The sequence below is a fragment of the Mesoplodon mirus genome (genome assembly GCF_964341445.2).
Source record: "Mesoplodon mirus genome assembly, chromosome: 3".
Lineage (NCBI taxonomy): Eukaryota > Metazoa > Chordata > Mammalia > Artiodactyla > Ziphiidae > Mesoplodon > Mesoplodon mirus.
This window is the reverse complement of record NC_138978.1, coordinates 87934029-87949012: the sequence shown is the minus strand read 5'-3', so window position 1 is coordinate 87949012 and position 14984 is coordinate 87934029. Positions and strand designations below refer to the sequence as shown.

Below are 14984 nucleotides of genomic sequence, written 5' to 3'. Positions count from 1 at the left end.
CCTGGTGGCGCAGTGGCTGAGAGTCCGCCTGCCGATGCAGGGGACACGGGTTCGTGCCCCAGTCTGGGAAGATCCCACATGCCGCGGAGCGGCTGGGCCTGTGAGCCATGCCCGCGGGGCCTGCGCGTCTGGAGCCTGTGCTCCGCAATGGGAGAGGCCACAACAGTGAGAGGCCCGCGTACTGCAAAAAAAAAAAAAAAAAAAAAAAAAAGTTTCAGGTGTATAACGTGATTTGATATTTGTATATGTTGCAAAATGATCATCACAGTAAGTATAGTTAACATCCATTACCATATCACATTTTTTTGTAATGAGAGCTTTCAAGATCTACTCTTAACAATTTTCAAATATGCAATGTAGTATTAACTATAGTCACCATGCTTTACATTGCATCTCCATGACATATATATATATATATATATATATATATATATATTTTTTTTTTTTTTTTTGCCGTACGCGGGCCTCTCACCGCTGCGGCCTCTCCCGTTGTGGAGCACAGGCTCCGGATGCGCAGGCTCAGCAGCCGTGGCTCACGGGCCCAGCTGCTCTGCAGCATGTGGGATCCTCCCAGACCAGGGCACGAACCTGCGTCCCCTGCATTGGCAGGCGGGCTCTCAAACACTGCGCCACCAGGGAAGCCCTCCATATTTTATAACTGGAAATTTGTACGTTTCAATCCCTCTCACCCATTTTGCCCACCCCCAACACCCTGCCTCTGGCAACCACCAATCTGTTCTCTGTACCTATGAGCTTATTTTTAAAAATAGATTCCATCTATGACCTTTTTTTAAAAAACAGATTCCACTTATAAGTGAGATCATACAGTATTTGTCTTTCTCTGACTTATTTTACTTAGCATAATGCTCACAAGTTCCATCCATATTGTCACAAATGGCAAGATTTTCTTCTTTTTCATGGCTGAATAATATTCCATTGCATAAATATATATACTACATCTTCTTTACCCATTCATCCATCAATGGGCACTTTGGTTGTTTCCACATTGTGGCTATTGTAAATAATGCTGCAATGAACATAGAGGTGAATATATCTTTTTGAATTAGTGTTTTCATTTTGGGGGATAAATAGCCAGAAGTGGATTTGCTGGATCATATGGTAGTTCTACTTTTAATTTTTTGAGGAACTGCCATACTGTTTTCATAGTGGCTGCACCAATTTACATTCCCACCAAGACACCACAAGGGTTCCCTTTTCTCCACATTCTTGCCTACACTTGTTACTTGTCTTTTTGATAACAGCCATTCTAACAGGTATGAGGTGGTATTGCATTGTGGTTTTGATTTGCATTTCTCTGATTAGTGATGAGTGTCTTTCCATGTGCCTGTTGGCTGGCCATCTGTATGTCTTCTTTGTAAAAAATATCTCTTTAGATCCTCTGCCCATTTTTAAATGATTTTTTTTTTGCTGTTGAGTTGTATGACTTTATACATTTTGGATATTAACCCCTTATCAGATATATGCTTTGCAAATATTTTCTCCCATTCAGTCAGTAGGTTGCATTTTCATTTTGTTGATGGTTTTCTTTGCTGCAGAGAAGCTTTTTAGTTTGATGTAGTCCAATTTATTTTTGGTTTGTCAAATCCAAAATATTGCCAATATTGCCAATATTGTCAGGGGCTCACTGCCTATGTTTTCTTCTAGGAGTTTTATGGTTTCAGGTCTTATGTCCAAGTCTTTAATCCATTTTGAGTTAATTTTTGTGTAAGATGTAGATAGTCGTCCAGTTTTCCTCAAACCACCTACTGAATAGACAGTTCTTTCCCCATTTGTATATTCTTGGTTCCTTTGTTGTAAATTAACTGACCATATTTATGCATGGGTTTATTTCTAGGCTTTCTGTTCTGTTGCATTGATCTACATGACTGCTTTTGTGCCAGTACCACACTGTTTTGATTACTATAGCTTTATGATGTAGTTTGATATCAGGGGTGTAATGTCTCTGGCTTTGTTCTTCAAGATTGATTTTGCTATTCGGGGTCTTCTGTAGTTCCATGGAAATTTTAGGATTATGAAAAATACCGTTGGAATTTTGATATGGAGTGCACTGAATCTGTAGATTGCTTTGGTAGTATGGACATTATTTCTAATAGCTTTATTAAGTGTAATTTATATACATTACATTCAACCTGTTTTAAGTGCACATTTTTAAAGTTTATAAAATTGTGCAAAAATCACAATTGTAGAACAGTTTCATCACCCCAAAGAGATCCCTGTGGCCATTTGCAGATGATCCCCACTCCCATGTAACTACCAATTTAGAATCATCTGTTTTACATATTTTCCTTTTCTGTCATTTCATTATAAGTGGAATCATACCTTATATGGCTTATGTGTCAGACTTCTTTTACTTAGCATGTTTCTGAGGTTCATCCATGTAGTAGCATATATCAGTATTCTATTTTATGAATTTTTTATTTACCCATTTGCAGTTGATGGCCATTTGGATTGTTTCCCCTTTTCTTCACTAGTATGATCATGTTATGAACATGAACCTACAAGTCTTTGTGAACAGTTTTCATTTCTCTTAGGATGGAACAGTGAGTGGAATTGCTGGGTCACATAGTAAACTGTTTTTTTTTTTTTTTTTTTTTTGCGATACGCGGGCCTCTTACTATTGTGGCCTCTCCCGTTGCAGAGCACTGGCTCTGGACGCGCAGGCTCAGTGGCCATGGCCCACATGCCCAGCTGCTCCACAGCATGTGGGATCCTCCCGGACCGGGGCACAAACCCGCATCCCCTGCATTGGCAGGCGGACTCTCAACCACTGCGCCACCAGGGGAGCCCTTAACTTTTTAAGAAACTGCCAGATCACTTTCCAAAGTGGCTGAATCATTTTACATTTCCACCAGCAGTGTATTAGGGCTCCAGATTTTCCACATCCTCATGAACACTATCTTTGTCTTTATTATAGTCATCCTAGTGGCTGTGAAGTGGTATCTATTTTGGTTTTAACTTGCATTTCCCTAATGACTAGTGATGTTGAGCATCTTTTCACATGGGAAGCCATTTGGATATCTTCTTTCTGAAATGTCTATTCAAATTCTGCCCACTTAAAAATTGAGTTGCCGTATTTTTGAGTTTTAAGAATATGTAATCTGGATGTCATTTATCAAGTATGATTTGAAAATATTTTATCCCAGTCTGTGGTTTGTCAGTTCGTTTTCTTAATGTTTTTTTTCCCTCTTATGTAAGTTTCAGGTGTACATTGCTCAGGACCACTTTATAGCATAGCTGGCTTCTTTAAAAGAATAAAGACTAGACTTCCAAAAGGTTTCATCTTAAATTGTATTTATTTATTTTTATAAATTATTTATTTTTGGCTGTGTTGGGTCTTCATTGCTGCCTGCGGGCTTTCTCTAGTTGTGGTGAGCAGGGGCTACTCTTCTTTGTGTTGCATGGGTTTACTGCAGTGGCTTCTTTTGTTGTGGAGCACAGGCTCTAGGCACTCGGGCTTCAGTAGTTGTGGCATGCGGGCTCTAGAGCACAGGATCAGTAGTTGTGGTGCACGGGCTTAGTTGCTCCACAGGATCTTAGTTGCTCTGTGTGGGATCTTCCTGGGCCAGGGCTCGAACCTGTGCCCCCTGCATTGGCAGGCGGATTCTTAACCACTGCACCACCAGGGAAGCCCTAAATTGTATTTATTGACCTAATTCTTTACTGTCCTTTAGAATCTAGAGTTCGACTCTGAGGCTAAAATGGGACTTCTCTCAATTTTCTGGTCAACTGATATGATGGCTGTAAGAATCCAGAAGAAATAGGTCATTATATTTTCTTGAAGTTTCAACTTAAGATTTCAGCTTTCATTTTCAAATAAGCAGAAATACTATGTCTTGTATCTAGGATGCAAGGAGTTGGTTATCCTTGTTGGGATAATGGTTCTCCTCTGTCTGGGGAAGTCACTCTGTCTGGTGGTAACTGATAAGTAGCTCTAACTGTACAATTATTGTGGGTAGAATTCCAGAAATGGTCAAGGTAAGTTCACCTATTTGGTCTTCACGGATTACCTGTGAAGCAAAAAAGGACACCTGAATAAGACACCTAAAATATTTTTACCAGTTTTGGGGAACACTGTGTTGTCTCCCCAATATACATTCCATTTTCCCCTATTATGTAGCAATAGTGGGTTGGGTAGAATAAACCCAGCTTCATATTCAGCTTGAGGGGTAGGCCCTGATAGGTCTAGGTCAATTAGAAAATCCTCTTCTCTCTCCTCCATTCCTTGCTAGAATGACATGGATTAGTTCAGAAGTGCCCTCAATTAGTGTGAAATGTTTAAGACTCTCAGTAGGACAGTGAGGTATGCTGTAAAGCTGGGAACTACTGAATGATTCTGCCACCTGTAGTAGACAGCTTCTAAAATGACCCCCAATGAACTCTGCCTTCTGGTATTCATCCCCTTATATAATCCACTCATCTTCAATGTGGGCTGAGTCCAGTGATTAGTTTCTAACTAGTCATGGAATACAGAAAAAGTGATGCACGTTACTTTGACATTAGTTACAAAAAGACTGTGGCTTTCATCTTGGGTTTCATCTCACTTGCTCACTCTGAGGGAAGCCACATGCCAAGCTGTGAGGCACACTGTGGGGTGGCCCATGTGGAAAAGAACTGGGAGAGGTCTCTAGACAACAGAGAATGAGGAATTGAGGCCCCAAATTCAACAGCCTGTGAGGAACTAAATCCTGCCAATAACCACATGAGTGAGCTTGGAAGGGAATCTTCCTCCAGCTGAGCCTTCAGATGACACTGCAGCCCTGTCAGACAGCTTAACTGCAACCTCATGAGAGACTCTGAGGCAGAGGCCCTAAGCCAAATTGTGCCCAGATTCCCGATTCACAGAAACTGAGATTAAAAAAAAAGTTAGTTTTAAGCCACTAAATTTTACAGTAATTTGTTAAGCTGCAAAAGATAATATACTACCGTAAGAAAAGCTAGTTTGAGCTGGGTTTTTTTTTTTCTTCTCTGTTATTTGTAACTGAAAGCATATTAACATATACTAGCTATTAGTAATCTAATCTTGAAAAGGGTACACCATATTATACACAAATAATTTTGTGAACTTATGGTTTACAAATATCATACAAACAACAACAAAAAAACCATTTACCTATTCACAACCATCTCCATTTCTCATATGGAAAATTATGTAACAAGGCCTCATTCATTCAGTGTCCCTTTTAATACTGACAAAGTCTGGGCAAAGATTTACCTTTGATTACTTACACAAATAAACAATGTAAAAAAACCAATGATCACAGGGCAACTGTTAAGTCTACTTAAAACATATATTGTTTAGGGAATTCCCTGGCAGTCCAGTGGTTAGGACTCGGCACTTCACTGCTGCGGCCTGAGTTTGATCCTTAAAAGTACTTTAAAGAAACGAAATTGAGTTATTTGTAGTGAGGTGGATGGACCTAGAGACTGTCATACAGAGTGAAGTAAGTCAAAAAGAGAAAAACAAATACCATATGCTAACACATATATATGGAATCTAAAAAAAAAAAAAAAAAAAAGGTTCTGAAGAACCTAGGGGCAGGACAGGAATAAAGATGCAGATGTAGAGAATGGACTTGAGGACATGGGGAGGGGGAAGGGTAAGCTGGGACGAAGTGAGAGTGGCATGGACATATATACACTACCAAGTATAAAATAGATAGCTAGTGGGAAGCAGCTGCATGGCACAGGGAGATCAGCTCGGTGCTTTGTGACCACCTAGAGGGGTGGGAGGGAGATGCAAGAGGGAGGAGATATGGGGATATATGTATATGTATAGCGCAGAAACTAACATACCATTGTAAAGCATTTATACTCCAATAAATATGTTAAAAAAATGATGAACTGCATAAAAAAAGACGAATTTGAAGTTTCAGCTTTAAAAAAAAGTACTTTAACACCATTTGTTTATATACAAGCATTAACTATGCTAATTAAAAATGGTTCTTAATTGGTACCTAATCATTAAAGCAGGTGTGGAAGGACCTCTGGTTAGGCACTCTTTGTTCTCAGTCTATCTGGAAAAGCAACCTTTCAACCAATGGAGATAGGGTTTCGTGAACCCTGAAGGGTATGATTAATTCAGTCTTCTGCACCTGAAGCTCAATAAAACAAAAAAACTCCAAACTTACTGTATTCTTAGAAGGGCCTTTGAACTGGTGCTTCCACAGGCCAACCTGAGCTCACTGCCTAAGTAAAAGCCTTTATTTTACAGGGTCCTCAGGGGAGCAGGGTTGCATGAAAAGGTCACTAGGTGTAAGTCTGGAGGCAGTTACAGCGCTAATTCCTTATTTTCTATTCTCTAGCAGGTTCAATAAAGTGATGATGGCATTCTTTCTTGCCTGCCAAATATGGCTCTCAAATATCCTTGTCATATATTTACAGATTTACTTGAAGAGCTGTTTTTTTAAAACAAATATTCAAATAATAAAATGTAAAATGATACAGATCAGTAGTGTACTTCTGGGAAGGAGACAGGACTGGAGGCAGAAGTGAGGGGGGAATTTTGCTTTTTAAAATTATACATGCAATTCTGTACTGTTTAATTTTTACAACAAGCTTGTACTGCTTTTATAATTTAAAAAATAGTTGAAAGTTAAAAAAGAGGAAATCCTCCTTAAGAGGATCTCATTTGTAGTCAGAATGAATTTCGTTAATCATAACATTAAATCAATACCTATCTGAGCACTTGAGAGTACATGAAGTAAGAAGTAAAGGGAAGAAGAGATGGAAAGTTGTGATTAAGGCAGAATCAGGGAGGGGACATTCTGATGGGCAGGTTTTTTTTTTGAGGTGGGGGTAGTTCTTAAAAAGAGGCAAAAACTTGGGATAGTAGAAAAGGGCTTATGTATCTGGGAGCAAGGTCAGTATTCGACAAAGCCAGACTTGAAAATTCACCCGCTCATCTGCACGTGAGATGACTAAGGTATTGGCTGGGCTGAGGAGGGAATTAGGATGAGGATATTCTCAAAGATCACTGCAGTAGTTTGGTTGAAGTAAACTGCTACTTGCTGGGAAGAAACATCAGATGGGACATGCAGGATGGGATGGTCTAGATTTGAGTATGAAGCTGATAGCAGGGAGTTTCCTGGATTGCAAGAAACAGAACTAACTGTGGTAGCCTATATAGGAAAAATAACAACAAGGATGGGGCATGAAGTAACAAGAGTGGACAGGAAATGACTGGAGCAGCTGAGAACTAAGGGATATTGTGTTCTACCATAGCAAAGCTGAAGTCATCTGGAGGTCTCTACTTGATTTTTAAAATTTCCAATTTGAAAATAGAATCCAAACAGGCAACAGATGAAAAACAACAAAACCCAACAACAACAGCAACAACAAACTAAAGTAAAGCACAATGAAACTCACCACTGTGGTTAACAGCTGGTTCTAAATATGATGGTTAAACCTTCAAGGTCTTCATTCTTTAAGTGTAATTCTTCAAGCAGGGTGGTCACAAACTGTGTAAACATTACATTTTCCTGAGAATGCTTCTGAATGCCAAGAATTGAGGTCAGTCTGAAATACCAAAAATACTAAATGCATATCCATGAAATTGGAAGGACTAAGGGGCTCCAGTCTCTAACATGGCAGAGGGGATTTTTGTGAGGATAATGAAGTCTCTCTGATTTAACAAATTCCCAGAGAGAGAAGGCTTTACTAAAGCTGAAGAGAAATCTCAGGAAAAGACTGAAAAATCAAACATATTGTTACATAAGGAAAGAAGCCTAAAAGCCTGAATCCAAAACATGTTCTTCATTATGCCAGCAAAAACTACCAAAATTCTGCCCAGAAAATAAAATGAAGTCTTTCCACATGGTGAAAGGAGGTTGTGTAGAGAAGCTAAGAGGTGAGAACTGCTTTAAAAAAACATAATTTACATCAACTGTTTAGATTATATCACTTGAAAAAAATAGACAATGAACAAGATTACCTTTTGGATGAAACCTTAACATTTTTATTTTTGTAACACTAAACAGATGAATTACATCTTAAAAGGCACTTAATACAAACTTCACAAGGAACACAATGCTTTCTTCTCTAGCCATTTCCAGTAAATATCCCTAAAGACTGATTACATATAATAGATTCTTTTTTTTAAAATTAATTAATTTACTTTTGGCTGTGTTTGGTCTTCGTTGCTGCACGCAGGCTTTCTCTAGTTGTGGCGAGCAGGGCTACTCTTTGCCGCGGTGTGCGGGCTTCTCATTGTGGTGTCTTCTCTTTTTTGTGGAGCACGGGCTCTAGGTGCATGGGCTTCAGTAGTTGTGGCACACGGGCTCAGTAGTTGTGGCCCGCGGGCTCTAGAGCACAGGCTCAGTAGTTGTGGCGCACAGGCTTAGCTGCTCCGCAGCATGTGGGATCTTCCCGGACCAGGGCTAGAACCCATGTCTGCTTCATTGGCAGGTGGATTCTTAAGCACTGTGCCACCAGGGAAGTCCTATAATAGATTCTTAAAAGTAATTTTCACTGAATGTGATTAGTAAACATGATTTTTACACTTTTTTTTTTTTTTTTTTTTGCTGTACGCGGGCCTCTCACTGTTGCGGCCTCTCCCGTTGTGGAGCACAGGCTCCGGACGCGCAGGCTCCGCGGCCATGGCTCATGGGCCCAGCCGCTCCGCGGCATGTGGGATCTTCCCGGACCGGGGCACGAACCCATGTCCCCTGCATCGGCAGGCGGACTCTCAACCACTGCGCCACCAGGGAAGCCCAGTAAACATGATTTTTAAAAAGTGAACAATATCTAATCACAAACTGTGCAGACCATTCCTTTTCGTAAGTTTTTGTGTCTCCAGAGAGCATGCTTCACAGAGCCTTTTCAAGAACATTCTGGGAAGTTTTCTTGGAAGAAAATTCTTTTTTCCCCAAGTAGTCTATACTTCCCACACAAACCTCTTACAGATGCTTATTTAACCTTGGTCATTGCCAGTGGGCACATCAAATATAAATAAAATAACTCTCTGATTTAAATCAATAATGTTCAAGAAATCAGAGCAGAACAATTCCACAGTAGTGAGTGTGGAATGAGAAATGTTATTTTCTGAGACAGATTTCTTCCTTGCTTATTAGCCATCTCATACAGAGAGCAGAAATAAAAGGAAAATTTTGTTAGAGTTGTCCAAAGATGCCCTAGACTCTGAGGAGGTGGTAGATTCTCTATATTCCTGAAGGTATTTTAGCAAGAATTGGAGACTAGGTAACTCTAATAGTCCAGTGAAATCTAGAGTTCTACCCAAGAAAACCACTTATTCCTTCCCCACCTCTCCTCTATTTCTTTACAGCTAGCGGATGGAGTACCAGGTTCTCATATGAGCTTTGTCTGCAGGTATTCTCCAAAGGTAGTTTATACTTGAAAATAGGACTACCCAAGTCTTCTAATGCCAAGCTCAAGCCGGGTACTTGGGTGAACTTATAGGCAGTTGTGGCCAGCTTTTCCTGAAGCATTTTCCTGTGGAGAAAGTGGAACCCAGAAGTCAACTCTGTTGGCTTTTCTCATACTTAGGTGATGTCAACATTAAAACATCAAGTTGCTGCCTCCCCACAGTAAGACCAAAGATACTGGGGATGGGATAGCACTGGCTAAAAAAAAGAAGTCAGAGCAGTCAGATCAGCTGTCAGCTCCACAGAAATCTAGTTTTTGTTTTTTTTTTTAGTTTTTGAATTTTATTTTTTTATACAGCAGGTTCTTATTAGTCATCCATTTTATACATTATCAGTGTATACATGTCAATCCCAACCTCCCAATTCAGCACACACACACACCCCACCCCCTGCCACTTTCCCCCCTTGGTGTCCATACGTTTTTTCTCTACTTCTGTGTCTCAACTTCTTCCCTGCAAACCAGTTCATCTGTACCATTTTTCTAGGTTCCACCTACATGCATTAATATATGATATTTGTTTTTCTCTTTCTGACTTACTTCAGAAAGAGAAAAACAACTGTCAGACTCTGTAAGACAGTCTCTAGATCCATCCACGTCTCAACAAATGACTCTATTTCGTTCCTTTTTATGGCTGAGTAATATTCCATTGTAATTATGTACCACATCTTCTTTATCCATTCGTCTGTTGATGGGCATTTAGGTTGCTTCCATGACCTGGCTACTGTAAAAAGTGCTGCAATGAACATTGGGATGCATGTGTCTTTTTGAATTATGGTTTTCTCTGGGCATATGCCCAGTAGTGGGATTGCTGGATCATATGGTAATTCTATTTTTAGTTTTTTAAGGAACCTCCATACTGTTCTCCATAGTGGCTGTATCAACTTACATTCCCACCAACAGTGCAAGAGGGTTCCCTTTTCTCCACACCCTCTCCAGCATTTGTTGTTTGCAGATTTTTCTGATGATGCCCATTCTAACTGGTGTGAGGTGATACCTCATTGTAGTTTTGATTTGCATTTCTCTAATAATTAGTGATGTTGAGCAGCTTTTCATGTGCTTCTTGGCCATCTGTATGTCTTCTTTGGAGAAATGTCTATTTAGGTCTTCTGCCCATTTTTGGATTGGATTGTTTGTTTTTTAAATATTGAGCTGCATGAGCTGTTTATATATTTTGGAGATTAATCCTTTGTCTGTTGATTCGTTTGCAAATATTTTCTCCCATTCTGAGGGTTGTCTTTTGGTCTTGTTTACGGTTTCCTTTGCTGTGCAAAAGGTTTGAAGTTTCATTAGGTCCCACTTGTTTATTTTTGTTTTTATTTCCATTACTCTAGGAGGTGGGTCAAAAAAGATCTTGCTGTGATTTATGTCAAAGAGTGTTCTTCCTATGTTTTCCTCTTAGTTTTATAGTGTCCGGTCTTACATTTAGGTCTCTAATCCATTTTGAGTTTATTTTTGTGTATGGCGTTAGGGAGTGTTCTAATTTCATTCTTTTACATGTAGCTGTCCAGTTTTCCCAGCACCACTTATTGAAGAGACTGTCTTTTCTCCATTGTATATCCTTGCCTCCTTTGTCATAGATTAGTTGACCACAGGTGTGTGGGTTTATCTCTGGGCTTTCTATCTTGTTCCATTGATCTATGTTTCTGTTTTTGTGCCAGTACCATATTGTCTTGATTACTGTAGCTTTATAGTATAGTCTGAAGTCAGGGAGTCTGATTCCTCCAGCTCTGTTTTTTTCCCTCAAGACTGCTCTGGCTATTCGGGGTCTTTTGTGTCTCCATACAGATTTTAAGATTTTTTGTTCTAGTTCCGTAAAAAAATGCCATTGGTAATTTGATAGGGATTCAACTGAATCTGTAGATTGCTTTGGGTAGTATAGTCATTTTTACAATATTGATTCTTCCAATCCAAGAACATGGTATATCTCTTCATCTGTTGGTATCATCTTTAATTTCTTTCATCAGTGTTTTATAGTTTTCTGCATACAGGTCTTTTGTCTCCCTAGGTAGGTTTATTCCTAGGTGTTTTATTCTTTTTGTTGCAGTGGTAAATGGGAGTGTTTCCTTAATTTCTCTTTCAGATTTTTCATCATTAGTGTATAGGAATGCAAGAGATTTCTGTGCATTAATTTTGTATTCTGCAACTTTACCAAATTCATTGATTAGCTCTAGTAGTTTTCTGGTGGCATCTTTAGGATTCTCTATGTATAGTATCATGTCATCTGCAAACAGTGACAGTTTTACTTCTTCTTTTCCAATTTGTATTTATTTCTTTTTCTTCAGATCAGCTGTCAGCTCCATAGAAATCTAGTTTTTGTGTTTCTTAAAAATGGTAATTATATGATATATCCAAAACAATTTCTCTGATTATCAAGGAGACTACTATTTGGCTCATGTATGAAAACAAAGTTTTCTCAATTACTTCTCAAAGTGCCATTAATATGTTTAAAACTTAACCCTCAAATTAGAAATAAATGGTGACTACTAGATTTCTCAACCCATGTGCCTAATGAAAGCAGAAAATTAAAAGTATTATAGATAAAAAGTTTGTACGAGAATTGTTCTATCAATTACCCTAGGTAGAAAATATTTTGGGGGACTTCCCTGGTGGCGCAGTGTTTAAGAATCCACCTGCCAATGCAGGGCACATGGGTTTGAGCCCTGGTCCGGTAAGATCTCACATGCGGCAGAGCAACTAAGCCCGTGCACCACAACTACTGAGCCTGCGCCCTAGAGCCCGTGAGCCATAAGTACTGAGCCTGCGTGCTGCAACTACTGAAGCCCGAGTACCTGGAGCCTGTGCTCCGAAACAAGAGAAGCCACTGCAGTGAGAAGCATGTGCACCGCAACAAAGAGTAGCCCCCACTCCCCGCAACTAGAGAAAAGCCCACGTGCAGCAACAAAGACCCAACACAGCCAAAAATAAATAAATAAATTCATTTAAAAAAAAGAAAAGAAAAAATGGGTTGGGAATAGTGATACTTCTCCAGCAAACTTATAAAGCTAACATTATTCTATAATAACTTTATTGTAAGATGTGTTCAAATTTATCTAAAAGTTTTGTTCATAAAGAAAAATTAGAGTTAATGAGAAACTTTAGCTAGGAGTGAAAAGAAAAAGGAAAGCAACAATGCAATCTCGCTCCTGAGCCCATGACAAATACTGTGAATCAATCATTCTTTTCTTAATGAGCTTTGGACTATTTTGAGACACCTCAAAATAGGGTTCTGAGCAACCACTTGTTATGATTTCTGGCAAGTTGAATATCAAAGCCTTAGGGTCTATCTATAAAATAGGGCTAATAATACTTAAGTTCCTTAGAAGTTATTATTACAAAAGTCAAGTAGGATACTGTAGATAAACAGGTTTTTAAAAAATCAATTATAATAATGATTATAATACCATTTACCATGTGCTACCTTGGAGTTTTACTATGTACTTGTTCTAAGCATGAATTATCTCCTTTAACTGCACAATGATGCTGGGGGATATAGTACTGTTCCCATTTTATGAGTGAGGAAAGAAAGGCACAAAAAATGGAAGTGCCTTCCCCAAGGTCATAAAGATGGTAAGCGGCAGGTCAGGCCTTTGAACCCAGGCAGCTTATCTCAGAAAGTCCATGCTCTTGGCTAATATGCAAGTTTTCATACTGTGTAGGCTATAGCTTTCATTCTTTGCAGGTTATAGAACACTATATAATCTTTACTTGCCTGATTGATGTGTACTGTGCCCTCAATGAACATGCAGAAGAAACAGAATGTTTTAAATTTGCTTTCGAGAACTATAGGACTACAAATATAAAAATGGCTAGTAGCTGGCAGGCAGAAGGAAATGCTAACAGAGAAACCACGCAAGGTCTGGTGTCTGTTAGGAGACAGGAATAACAGTTTGGGACCTGGGGATTTCTGCAGCAAGTCATCAAGCAGATAGATAGCAATCCTTAGGCATCTGGAGCCAGGATTTCCTGACTACTCTTAACACTTGAGCCCTAAGAGTTGTTGCATAATTATACTCCTGGAAAGTTAGCCAATGAGATTTCCTTTAACCTTATTTATTCCCTTGTGTTTCTCCTTCAATCTTTAACTGAAAAGACTTCTTCCCCATCCCCCAGTCCCTAACACAGAATGTAATGCTCATAAGAAATATGTTAGCTTTCTAAAAATTTTAAGTTGACTTAAATCCTTTTTGGAATAAGCTGAGGTATAAATAAATAAATACTCTTAACAGTTCCTGTGCACCTCTAAACATTAGTAATCCAGTGGATTACTTTTGGGGAGTCATGTAAAAATTGTGTTTTTCCTTTTAACATATCCTCCCTAGAAACTAGGCTAATACAAAAAAAAAGGATGTTTTTGACAAGTTATAAAGTCATAATAATATGTCAAGAAAGATGCTAAACCCTGAAAATATAATTTTATGAATGATTCTTTCAAAAGAATTATGATTTGCTTCTATCTCCAAAGTAATTTACATTTAAAGTTGAATAAGGGCTATATATAATCTTTATGTTTTCCAGATTCCTTGACTCATCTACTTTAACATGTTTTATTACTTAATAGCAACTGGCTACCTGCCCACTCTACCAGACTGACTGCTTACTGGACATCTGCTGAATTTCCATGTCATCTCTGTAGCAAGAGGCTTCTGTGCCTATTTGCACAGATGAATCTGAGGCAAGATCATAACTTTTTATCAGACTGTTATGGTTTTTGTCAATGATAAGAGTTGGCTGTTGCCACTGCCAAAGATGCTACTAATAAACTGCAAGGATTCTTTTTAGGGTACATGCCACCCTAATGATAGGTATCATCGGCTGAATGGGGTGTGAGGACCTATCTGGGGTGTGAGGAGCACTGCACTGAGCTTGGAGACAGGGTTCTGTGCAGAATCTACTTTTGTAAGCAGTGACCATGGAAGAGGGCTTTGGAAAGCACAAAGCACTAAGCAACATAGTCTATGTGTGCTTAGAAGCAGGCCCAAGGACAAATGAACAAAGACTGATTACTGGAACTATTCTTTACATGTCAATTATGGTCTCTTAATTGCCACTCTGAAAGCCTCTTCTTAGTTCTCTTTCCAGCTGACTGCAGTACTGGATGTCCTCAGTCACTTCCTCCTTTCCTAGAATTCTCCTTCTTTGGCTTTTCAGGAACTCTCTGTCACAGTTCTCCTCCTCCTACTGAATCTTTATGATCTCTCGTTGGCGTTTCTTTTTTTATCAGCCGATTAATAATGATAGGTCTTACCTATGGTTTCATATTGACCCTCTTCTGCACTACATCCCATCTCATGGCTCTGATTATCAATGGTTCAAATCTTTAACTTCTCTCTTGGGATTTTTCTCCACTTGGATGTCCAAAAGGTACCTCAAATACATTATGTTCAAACCTGAAATTCTGAGCTCTCATTTTCATCAAAAGCTTCTAGTATTAGAAACCTCAGTCACCTTTAAATCTTAACCCTTAATGTTCTTTGTTCAGTCAGTTACCAAGTCCTGCTGATTCTCCTCTGAGGTGCTTCTTGAATCCATTTCATCTCCCCCACTCTCACCGTCCCTGTCCTAATTCAGATGCATCAGCTCCT

At 39.1% G+C, this 14984-nt stretch overlaps 1 protein-coding gene across 2 annotated transcripts in view; it reads right to left on the bottom strand.

Annotated features, from left to right (window-relative positions):
- Window positions 1-3295: 3295 nt before the first annotated feature.
- RPAP2 (RNA polymerase II associated protein 2) overlaps window positions 3296-14984 on the bottom strand; it is an 83735-nt gene continuing 72046 nt past the window's right edge. Inside the window, exons 12-13 of one of the 2 annotated variants that reach the window (XM_082613402.1) lie at window positions 7387-7536; window positions 3296-4028 (exon numbers count right to left, since the gene is read on the bottom strand). In XM_082613402.1, coding sequence (XP_082469528.1) covers window positions 7395-7536 — 142 coding nt within the window. In that variant the 3' untranslated portion in view covers window positions 3296-4028; window positions 7387-7394. The remainder of the gene's footprint in view (window positions 4029-7386; window positions 7537-14984) is intronic. The other variant, XM_082613404.1, reaches the window with a different exon arrangement.